The sequence below is a fragment of the Myxocyprinus asiaticus genome, chromosome 37 (assembly GCF_019703515.2).
Source record: "Myxocyprinus asiaticus isolate MX2 ecotype Aquarium Trade chromosome 37, UBuf_Myxa_2, whole genome shotgun sequence".
Taxonomy (NCBI): Eukaryota; Metazoa; Chordata; class Actinopteri; order Cypriniformes; family Catostomidae; genus Myxocyprinus; species Myxocyprinus asiaticus.
In genome coordinates, this window is record NC_059380.1 from 5,900,589 (window position 1) to 5,912,830 (window position 12,242).

The 12,242-nt window shown below is 40.5% G+C and overlaps 1 protein-coding gene across 2 annotated transcripts in view; it reads left to right on the forward strand.

Moving 5' to 3' along the window:
• Positions 1–12,242, forward strand: part of LOC127427570 (lysine-specific demethylase phf2) — a 47,196-nt gene that overhangs the window by 16,903 nt on the left and 18,051 nt on the right. For both annotated transcript variants that reach the window (XM_051675218.1, XM_051675219.1), the window contains exons 10-14: positions 3,130–3,221; positions 4,221–4,310; positions 4,469–4,807; positions 4,972–5,091; positions 6,334–6,449. In XM_051675218.1, the coding sequence (XP_051531178.1) occupies positions 3,130–3,221; positions 4,221–4,310; positions 4,469–4,807; positions 4,972–5,091; positions 6,334–6,449 (757 nt within the window). The remainder of the gene's footprint in view (positions 1–3,129; positions 3,222–4,220; positions 4,311–4,468; positions 4,808–4,971; positions 5,092–6,333; positions 6,450–12,242) is intronic.

Consider the following 12,242-nt stretch of genomic DNA (forward strand, 5'->3'; position numbering starts at 1 on the left):
GTATATCTGACCCATTTAAAATAATTAATTAGGGATGGGCATTTTGAATAGTTTTGTAGTTGAGTACTCTAACACATAAAAAACGATCAATTCAATGACCAATTCATAATCAATTGCTTGTAATTTAGAATTTAAGTTCAACCATTTGCACTCACACATAGAAACAAACATTCCAAGTCTTCTGAAGCGATGCAATCACTTTAAATAATGACAGTTTTCTTTTTGGGTGAACTATTCCTTTAACAATGTCATACATCCACAGCGCCAACCTTTGCATTATGTTATAATGGCAAGATTTAGATGAGAGAAGCAGTATCGTTGTTGCCCACGGCAGTCAAAGACAAATCTAATTACAATATTCAAGTAATTTTTTACTATTCGAATATTTAAAGGTGAACGAGTACTCGATTAATCTATTACTCATGCCAGCCGCCAAATCCAACACTAAATGCTGCAGAAAAATGTTCTTGCCTTGCATTATGATCATTGTACATTAAACATAAAACATGACAGGCATTCACTGAATCAATGTTAGCCAATATAGGTGTATTTGTTGAAAAAAATTGAACGAATAATCGGTGCAGGACCAATAAGAGCAAACCTAATAGCTCTTCTAAACAGAATTAACCAAGTAAAAGTTAGCCAACATATTGTAACAGTCGGCACATTGTTGAAAGTACAACAGGCAAGCCTAATATAAATGATTATTATTATTTTTTTTTTAAGTGCTAAAAATTTCACGTATTATAATAAAAGACAGCTAAACCAATTTAGCAGTCGGCATTTCGTTGAAAACTCTCCTACTTGAACTGGCAGGGTAAAAAAGTAATGTGTTGACAAAATAGGCATACCTAGCCTACAATAGCCATTACTACTTACTAATACTACCAACTACTTAGGCCAGATGTGAAATGAAACTTTGTATTCATCCGCTCCAGATATTCGCTTTTTAAATTATTGTATTATTTACTATTATATTTAAAAAAATTAAATTAACATGACAGTAATTTGAGCGTAGCCTTTGTAAAAATATAAAGCAAAACATAAATGTGTAAAAATGTTTAAAAGTTTAATGGGGAAAATATTCAACCAACTAGTAATTCCAATGCTGACTAACAGCAGCGATACTGTTTGGTCGACTAGTCTCACACATCCCTAGTAAAAACCTCTTTAGACAGACCGACCATGAGCTCCGAAGTTAAACGATGATATATGCCTCATCGGTGTCATTTGAACTTCATTTTAAAACAATCGTGTTTAATTGCTGAATTCCTAGTGTAGAACTACACCACCCATAATCCTAAAGAGAGATCCACCAATCAGAGAAGTGCCAATCATGGCAAAATCATTGTGAAAGATGTTATTGAGTACGTAAATCTACACGTGCTATCTATTATATTCTATATATTTGGTATTGTGGTAACACTTTACAATAAGTTTGTATTGGTTAACATTAGTTAACTACATTAGTTAACATGATCTAACAATAAACAATATGTACAGAGCACTTATTAATCTTGGCTAATGTTCATTTCAACATATACCATTACATTTTTAAAAGTAAAAGTTAACATTAGTTAATGCTTTCTGAACTAACATGAACTAACAATGAACAATTGTATTTTCATAAATTAACATTAATTTTATTTGTTAGTTTATGATACCTAATGCTGTGTATGTCAGAATATTTTTTCAATAAACTTCACACTTTGTTTATTTTCCTTTTGTAATAAATGACTTATAGTCAACCATTTAGTAATTTACCCTCGTTTTTTATTTAAATATTACGTAAAATTGACGTTATTTGCAGCGCTGATTATGTGATGAATAGTTCATTGCCACATAAATTATGTTAAGTATACAGTCTTGTCTGTTTTCCAAATTCAAACGTTTATTTTTTATTTATTTATTTTTGTTTTTGTTTTTTTTTTTTTGCTTCAAATCAAATGTTGTTATTTTGTGATTCATCTTGGAACTGGTTGGTTAGTTCCACGCTCAACTTTTTTTTTAGAAATGCCTGTGGAGAAAATCAATGGGAAAAATACTTCCGGAACACTGTTCCACACTCTCTTGGAGTACCACAAAATCACTTCTCTCAGTGTGGTTTGCCTGTTCAAAGGTTTTACTCTCCAAAATTACCTGTAATAGTGAACTTTGGGACTGGAAATAAAAAGATCTAATGGCGAAATACTCGTATCGTAGACTCGAATGGTTTCCTTCTCCTCCTACTTTTGTGCATGATCCTGGAAGAGGCCTGCTGAGCAGATGAGGAAGGTCTGGATAGCCGAAATATTATTGCAGTCATTAGACTGGTGCATCGTAGAGTTCACAGATGATTAGCTTCAAAAGGCAGAATCACTTGCTCCATTACAACCTGGTGTTTAAACTCCCCTCATCTGGCCTTGGACTGTGTGTTTATATTTCCACAATTTTACCCCCGTCACGTTACTTAATTTTGCCAGATTGCTGCAGCATGCACATTGAAATGAACAGATTTGAAGACCGCCGTTGCTCTCCGTGCTATCTGATGTTCAGATGGGGGAATCGGTTTTCAAGGCCATCTTTTTGAGAGTTCCACTCTCATGTGTGACTTCAGGTAGAGGAAAAACCGACTGGCTCACCGCCAGCTCTATTGCTCACTGCTCATTTCACTGTTTCGGCTTTCACTTTACGTTCATGTTATTAATTTAAATGCAGTGTGGAATATATTTCCTGTAGTGGCTGTGTATCCAATCCAATGTAATCAATGTTGAAGCTGGCGCTCCAAAAAGGCACAAGACTTTTTAGGCCCCTCAGGATTGAAGTAATCAGTTTGATATATGAGTGGCCTTTGTTATTGAACAGTAATGGGTCCGGTTGAAAATGCAGTCCATTTTTATTACTGCCGTAATGTTTCCGCCCTCTTTTCAGCGGAGTTTCATGCTCTGAGTGTTTTTGACAGTTGGACCATTGCTGCTAATGATTTAAGGAAAGTTGGTTGTGTCACATGACCTTTCAAATTGCCTATTTAGAAAACGGCCCATTCTGGAGTGGATCTTACTGTATATTACTAATAACGCTCTAGTTAAGGGTTTGTATCCAGATGGGAATGTTGGACTCTGATGCTATGTTTTCCTAAATGTCTTGCAGGTTTACATAAGGCAAACAAACAGCCACCTCCCTACTTGATACATGGTGCCAAAATTGTCAATGGAGCATTCAGATCATGGACAAAAAAACAGGTATATCACGTAGAATCAATACTAGAAGTTTGTCATAGAGCTGTTCAGGTTGTGGTCCTGAAACCGAGAAGATTTTGAGCCATGGGTTCCCTCAGGAATGTCCCTGAGTAAATAAGATCTGTGGTTAAAAGCGCGTAAAGTGACGTTAAAGTTTTGTTTTACAACATAAATTACTTATACCGCAACCGTGGATTTTGAAGCTGCTGTGCTTTTATGATCATAGGTTGCTAACGAGTTGTTAAATGCTGTAACTACTTTAAACTTAAAAAAAAAAAAAAAGAACAAACAAAATACAGCAGTTTCAAAATGAATCTTCCTGGTCGGCCTCCAAAGGTCGACCGATAGTGGATTTTGCCGATACCGATAACTAAGCTGGTGGAATAGGCCAATATACGATTAATTGGCTGATAGTTTTCAAAATTGATTTTTTTGAATGTTAAAATAAAGTCCAAAATAAATAAAATCCCAGATGCGGTTTATTGTGCAACCAAAATCCAAATAATAGCCAGAAAAAGAAAAAAAAAACATTTGGTGCATAATGCAGGACTACAACTATGAACAAGTCAGCAATACACCAGGGAGTCTTATTTTGAAATTTCGGTGTTCTCAGCTCACACATACACTCAAACATGCACTCTAACAATAATCTAAAATGTATCACAATATAGACGCTATAAAGTAAACATTGCCATCTAGGCAATATAATAAAGTTAATAATCATTAATAAAACTGTTATCAACAATCGGTGTAGATTTTTGCAGACTGATAGTTCCAAAAAGCAACTATCGGTGCCGATATATACGTAAAACCGATATATTGGTAAAACTGATATAGCGGTCGAACTCTACACGTCACAGCTAAACAGCTCTTTTTTTTTTAGAAAGAACTGCGTGACTTGAATTTGAGTTGTGTTTTATATGTTGTTTTTCCCCTAAATTTGACTTTTTCTACTTGATTTAAATGATGTAATCTGAAGATGACTCTCACTTTTTCACAAAGGCACTTTTAGAACATGAGGATGAGCTCCCAGAAAACATGAAGCCAGCACAGCTCATTAAAGACCTTGCCAAAGAGATTCGGATTTCAGAGGTGAGCGCCTACAGTGTACATGTCACATAAATACAGTATGCTCATTGATTTTGTAAGAGACTTTGGGTCTCATTCACCAACCGTGTGTACCGACGTATTTAAGCGTAAAACCTGAGTGTGAATGTTTTGACAATCCATATTCAAAATCTTTGATTCAGAATGCAACAAAAGCCATAAAGAGTGAGCCCAGCAACTCCAAGCCCCCAGCAGAAGAACCCCCATCGGCTCTATCAGACTCTGAAGAGCCCATGTCCCCTGCCCACATCTCCAGTCCCCAGCCAGCCAGGAAGAAAGCCACAAGGCCACCAAAACCTCCCAAACCACCCAAAATGCCCAAGGCGCCCAAGCCACCAAAAGTACCCAAAATAAAAGAGGGTGGCAAGAAGAAAGGAAAGAAAGCAAAAGAAGGCATTTTACCTGAGAAAAAGCCCTCAAGTCTGGCAGCTCTTGAATCCCATGCGAAGGACATCCTGAGCAAGATGGATCAACCCAAAAAAGTAATGGTTAACAGAAATACAGCAGTTTTGTAATGGTAGTCAGTGAGTCTGACTCAATGCGTCAAACCCAAGCTTCCTGACAAATAGTACTAAATGCTCATACATAGTAAGTAACTTTATCCATTTTATTTGTATATAATGGACATTTTCTTATCATTCCACAGGTGGCAAAGACTGGGTTTAGTATTTTGGAAAAAGAAACAAATAAACCAAACGACGTGGAGAAGTTTGAGATGATTCGAGAACACAATAAGAACAAGACAGAGGCAAAATGGAAATATAAGGTATGTTTGTAATGTCATGGTTATGATAGAGATATTTATTCAATATTGTTTTTTTTACAACCGATACAATACCGATGTTTCAGTTAATCGCTGTGCAAAACTGATTTTTAATTATTGATTTATTTCTACTTTTTGAAAAATAATAATTAAATAATGGTTAGATGACAACAATAAAAATGGAATATCGATTATAAGTATATTATTAACATTATAAGCATTTATGCCTGTACATTTATTCAGAGTTTAGGTTTAGTTTAGGTGTTGGGCATTACCAACTGTTAAGCTTAAAATAAGAAAGAATTGCTGGTACTAATTCTCATAATTTATAGTAAAAATTCATGCAAACAGTACATTAAATAACCACTTTTAACATAAAAATAGCATTTTGTCCTGTTAAGCACAGTGCCATTTATCGGTAGGCACGATATTAAAGAATCGATAATCGATTAGGTAGGAAAGTGTAAATATCTGTAAAAATATCAGTCAAACCGATTATCTGCCTATCTCTAGTTTAAAATGTAAGGACATGAATAGCTCTGGATTTTTGTGTAACGCGAACATGATCATTTCCTTTATTGCAACGCGAGGCTTTGAAATTCCACGCAAATGATACCAAACCCTGTCAAGTTGAAAAGTAGCACAGAGGGGTTTAGGATCATCCAGAAGTGATTTGCACATTTCAGATCAAAGCAATCAACAGAAATAACTCTGCAGCTCAGTCACTGTTTCTGCTCTGGGCTCATCAAAGCAGCAGCAGAACTGTTCACCCAGGCTTTAAGTTTACCTAATGCTATAATGCTATGTCATATCCCCGGCATACTAGCTAAGTATTTGCAAATGCCTTATTTCTTGCTTTAAAAATGGGCATGTTTTGTCATTATTGTTGGATAATATGGGATGGCTTTTTAGGAAAAGCTTAATTCTGGTGAACATAAGGCATTAGAGGGCTTTCGTTTTGGGGGGGCGGGGAATTCAATGCCAGACAACTCTGGAATGTTTGTAGTTGCTCCAAGTCTCCTGATCCGAGTGGTCCTTTGCAGCTCTCCAAACATTTGCAGATGGAGTTGAATCTCTGTTAGATGCTCTTCAAGGTCATCAGCCACAATGACTTCAGTCTTTGAAGTTTGATCACTGTGGACATGGCTGACAGATAACAGCGAACAGCATAGACCTGTGAAGTGTGTGAAAGGGGAAGAGCTTCAACATACTGATTATTGTTTTGCGTTTCTTTCCATCTTGCAGAACAGCAAACCTGATTCGTTATTAAAAATGGAAGAAGAGCACAAATTTGACAAAACCCCTCTCAGCTATAAAGACAATAAATTTGCCTTTTCAATGTCGAATAAGAAGTTGTTGGGGTAAGTGCATGAGCAAGTGCTCGAACATATTTTGTTTTATTACCACTTTCCATTATGCATGGCTGGTTAAAATCCATGTAAAGTAGGGTTGGGTGAAAAATCGACTCACCAATGCTGTATCGATCCACACAAATTCATAATTAGAATTTAAAAATTAAATAGATAGATAAAGTTTGTGGACAAACGTTGATGTTGGCTTGACAAAGCATTGTCTTAAAGTTAAACCTGGTTTTAAAAGTTTGAAGGTTGATGGTTATATATACATTACAGTGAGACAAACAACCTATCAGCCTTGACAGACAGATAGATAGATAGATAGGTACAGTTGAAGTCAGAAATTTATGTACACTTAGGTTGAAGTAATTACAACACATTTTTTAACCACTCCACAGATTTTATATTAGCCAAAATTCCAGCAAATTATTGTGAGAAGCTTGTGGAAGGCTACCCAAAACATTTGACCCAAGTTAAACAATTTAAAGGCAATGCTACCAAATACTAACAAAGTATATGTAAACTTCTGACCCACTGGGAATGTGATGAAAGAAATAAAATCTGAAATAAATCATTCTCTCTACTATTATTCTGACATTTCACATTCTTAAAATAAAGTAGTGATCCTAACTGACCTAAGACACTGAATGTTTTCTACAGTTACAGTTTTTCTCAATCGCTTTGGCTCATTCTTTTGAAACAGTCTGAACATTCTCTAAACTGTAAGTGCAGTTGTCACAACTGTTTTATGGGACATCACAACTCTATTGCATGTCTGCAAAATGTAGTAACTCACCCAAAACATTTAATTCATGCTTCAAAACCTAGTTATTGTGTCAGTAAATTGGCCAATGCCACCAAAATTAAAAGTTTTTTTGTCATTGTGCAAGCCATACTGGTCAAAATGTTTAGATGTTTTTTTCACCATGGCAGAATTTCATTTTTGTTCTGCATTTTTTGCTGACACTGACTGCTTACTGTACTATACAGGAATGTCAGTTTTGTCTAGCTGAATGCTATTGTGTATCACACTGAGCTTTTTAGATACCGATTTCAACAGTAGGTAAAAGTTTACTGGGAAAAGTCAATTCTGTACACAGAAAAAGGATATGCACATTTGTATGTATACAGTAAATTTATTTTTGTAGCAGAAAATTCACATTTGCATGTCAATTTGTGCACATTTCATTGCACATACATGTATGACAGATTTTGATAACTGAATAGATCATTTTGCATGTGATGCCTCACATGATGAAAGAATGTTTAGAAGTTGTGAAGAGTATGACAATTTCACTGAGAATCAACTCAGAGAATCAGTTTTGATCAGCAAGCCATGTGCATTTAGTTATCGTGTAAATTGTAGACAATTGTCTCGTTTCGGTGAGTTTGCCGGTTTGTTTTTTGTCTTGTCATTTTCTCTCCCTCATGTCTCACAGGTGTGGTCGGCATGCATGATCGGTGTTTCCATGGGAACATTGATTGTTCCCGGGGGAACGCTAATCAACGCCTGTTCTCCTCTAATTCACTCCCTTCTTAAGCCCTTCGATTTTTCAGTATCTTTGCTAGATTATTGTTTGATGTTTAGGAACTTACCTCACTTTCTCTGCCTAGTTGGTCCTATCTCGTGTATCTGTTGGTTGCCTGCGTGTCGGGTGTGTGGTTGCCTTCCAGTTTCGCTGCTTGTCAGCTGGTCTTCCACAAAGGATACCTCGTCTCTGCCCGCGTGTCGGGAGTAAGATTGCCCATTCTCAGTTGGGCATTGTTCTGCAGCGACGTCTCGTTAATGGACTATGTTTTTATTGTGCTCGTTCTGATCATCTCTCTGCTTCCTGTCCGGTTAAAAGACATCGCTCATCAGTAGGAGAGGGGTTACTGGTGAGCGCTACACCATTGGACAAAACTCCTGGACTTTGGACACTTCTTCCGGCCTGGCTGCAGTATGGATCTGCCTGTCACACAGTTTCTGCCTTGGTTGATTCTGGAGCTGAAGGGAAATTTATGGATTTTGAATTGGCTTCTAACTTCCTATGGTCCAGTTGGATAAACCCATCACTGCACACCACTGTCCATCATCACTCAATCCACAAAGCCGGTCACCTTCGTCTCTGGGAATCATATGGAGCTGTTGTCCTTCTACCTGATCCAATCTTCATCAGCACTGGTAGTATAGGGGCATCCTTGGTTGGTAATGCACAACCCACACATAGACTGGTCAACCAACACTGTTCTTGCTTAGAGTCTTAACTCTGCTGTTTCCCCTGTCCAGACTTGTGTTTCATTGCAGGATGAACCGGTGGACTTATCCGGAGTACCGTTGACATACCATGACTTGAGGGCGGTGTTCAGCCGGTACTGCATCGCAACCCTTCCTCCTCATCACCCGCACGACTGTGCGAATGATCTGCTTCCTGGCACCCCGCCACCTCGGGGACGGCTGTATTCGCTCTCGACTCCCAAGAGGGAGGCCATGAACAGGTATTTCAGTGATTCTCTGGCAGCCGGTTTCATCCACCCTTTCTTGTCGCAGGCGGGGCGAGGTTCTTTGTGGAGAAGAAGGATGGCTCGCTTAGACCCTGTATAGATTATCGGGGGCTGAATGACATTACGGTGAAGAATTGCTGTCCTTTGCCGTTAATGTCCTCAGCCTCGAACTCTTGCAGGGAGTGTCCGTCTTTACGAAGTTGGACTTATGTGACGCTTATCGCCTTGTCCGGATTAGGAAGGGGGATGAGTGGAAGACGGCTTTTAACACCCATAGGGGGCACTTTGAATACTTGGTTATGCCTTTCGGATTGGCCAATGCACCCGCTGTCTTCCAGGGACTCGTGAAGGACGTACTTAGAGATATGGTCGATTATTTTGTGAATGTCTGTCTTAATGATATTCTGATCTGCTCTCAGAATATCCAGGATCATGTGCTTTAGCTGTTTGTCAAGACAGAGAAGTGCGCTTTTCATGCACAGTCGGTTCCGTTCCTGGGGTTCATCGTTTCGTCCGAGGGGGTGCACATGGACCTGGCTAAGGTTAGAGCCGTCTCTGATTGGCCAACCCCAGATACTCACAAGGCATTGCAGAGGTTTCTGGGGTTCACTAAATTTTATCGGAGATTTATAAGAAACTACAGTCAACTCGCTGCACCTCTGACGGACCTCACCTCCACACACACTGACTTTTGTTGGTCCCCGCGAGCTGAAGCCACGTTTTCTTAATTAAAAGTGCGGCTTTCTACCGCACCCATCCTTGTTACTCCCGATCCTGCAAGTCAGTATGTGGTGGAGGTGGATGCGTCTGAGTTTGGTGTCAGAGTGGTCCTGTCACAGCGCTCTCCCTCGGATGGAAAGATGCATCCGTGTGCCTTTTTTTTGCTCCACTTAACACTAGCTGAATGGAATTACGACATCGGCAACCAAGAATTTTTGGCTGTCCAGTTGGCCTTGGACGAGTGGCGTCATTGGCTAGAGGGTTCGGGGGTACCTTTCGTGGTCTGGACAGATCATAAGAACCTAGAGTATATTCGTAGCGCCAAACGCCTCAACTTTAGACAGGCTCACTGGGCACTATTTTTCACGCGATTCAATATTGTTCTTTCTTATCGCCCGGGCTCTAAAAACGTCAAACCCGACTCCCTATCTCGATGTTTTGAGGTCGAGACCTCCACCACCCCACCGGATTCCATTCTACCTGCCACTCATGTGGTGGGAGTGGTATCCTGGAAGGTGGAGGCTAAAGTCTGTGCTGCGCTACGAAACACCACGCCCCCCACTACGTGCACAGCAGGCTGGTTATTTGTTACGCAATCTGCCCGGATGCACGTCCTACAGTGGGGTCACTCATCCAATGTCGCTTGTCATCCAGGGGCGACTCGCACCCAGACATTCATTAGACAGCGATTCTGGTGGCCATCACTAGCGCAGGACATACATAAATTCGTAGCCTCTTGCCCCATTTGTGCGACTAATAAGATGTCCTGTGAACTCCCAATCGTGCTCCTCCAACCGCTGCCTGACCCTGAACCTGGTCTCACATAGCGATGGATTTCGGAACTGGTCTCCCCCTCCCATGGCAACACAGTCGTTTTGACTGTAGTGGACCAGTTCTCGAAGGTGGCTCATTTCATTCCCCTCCCCAAATTAACTTCAGAGAGGGAGACAGCGGTTGCAGTCATTAACCACGTCTTTCGCATTCAACTCCCAGATGATGTGGTTTCTGACAGAGGCCCCTAATTTGTGTCACATTTTTGGACAGAATTCTGTCGACAGCTGGGGGCTATGGTGAGTTTGTCGTCTGGGTTTAACCCCAGACAAATGGGCATGCAGAGCGGGCAAATCAGGAGCTGAAAAAGGCCCTGCGTTGTGTGGCCTCCCGTAATCTATCTTCTTGGAGCGATCATTTAGCCCACAACTCCTTGCAGTCATTGTCTACGGGGTTATCACCCTTCCAGTGCAGCCTCGGTTATCAGCCCCCTCTGTTCCCCGTACAAAAACTCTACGCACAGGTTCTGTCCGCCCACGCCTTTATCCACAGATGCAGACGCACCTGGAAAGCCGCCAGAGAAGCCCTGATATGGACTGGCACTCACATTAAGAGGTTGGTGTATCGGCACCGGGCTAAGGCCCCAGCTTACGTGTGCGGGCAGAAGGTTTGGCTGTCCACTAAGGACATTCCACTCCGACTCCCCTCGCCAAGGTCATTAGTCCGGTGGCAGTCCGTCTCAAACTACCTCTTTACCTCAAATGTATTCACACCATTTTCCACATCTGGGTACTATCATGGCTCCGGTGAGTTTGCTGGTTTGTTTTGTTTGTCTTATCATTTTCTCTCCCTCATGTCTCGCAGGTGTGGCTGGCATGCATGATCGGTGTTTCCATGGGAACATCGTTTGTTCCCGGGGAAACGCTGATCATGCCACTGATTAGCGTGCCAAGCAAAACCTGTTCTCCTCTAATTCACTCCCTTCTTAAGCCCTTCATTTTCTCAGTGTCTTTGCTAAATTGTTGTTTGATGTTGAGTAACTTACCTCCCTCTCTCTGCCTAGTTGGTCCTGTCTCGTGTATCTGTTGGTTGCCCGAGTGTCGGGTGTGTGGTTGCCTTCCAGTTTCGCTGCATGTCAGCTGGTCATCCACGGAGGATACCTCGTCTCTGCCTGCGTGTCGGGAGTAAGATTGCCCATTCTTAGCTGGCCGTTGTTCTGCACCTCACTAAGCTTCAATGGAGGATTCTACGAATCTATTCCAGACTTCCGCAATGCACACACTCATCCTACGAACACACTCTTCACGGATTGCCCCTTGCGCGGCCACGGCGCACTTGCTTACCGGTGATCGCTTCCCGCTGCTGCAGCCGGTGCCGGAATCTTCAGTATTCCACAACTCAGTGACTGCTCTTATTTGTTGTTAATAAATCCTTTGAACTGTTCCTCTGCTCTTGGATCTGTTTGTCTCGCTATCGCTAGTTACAACAATTGTACTTACTCTTTTGCACACATGTGCCAAAATACGTGCAATTTGCTTAAATTAATAAGAAATTCAAATCTGGTGTTAACAAGAAACTAATTGTTCAGATATTTAAACTTAATGTTATGAAAAAAAATAATTCTCATTCGAAAGTTGAGCCAAAGCAATTGAGAAAAGCTCTAAATGTCAGGAGTTGTCTAAGGTGTATTTAAACTTCTGACTTCAGCGGTCAATAAATGGGTGTCGCGTTCCAATTTGCGCTGCACACACTGGTGCTACTACACAAATTAAGCGGTTTAGAACGTTCGTGTCAACGCATCCAGTATATAGACAGCCTCAAGCC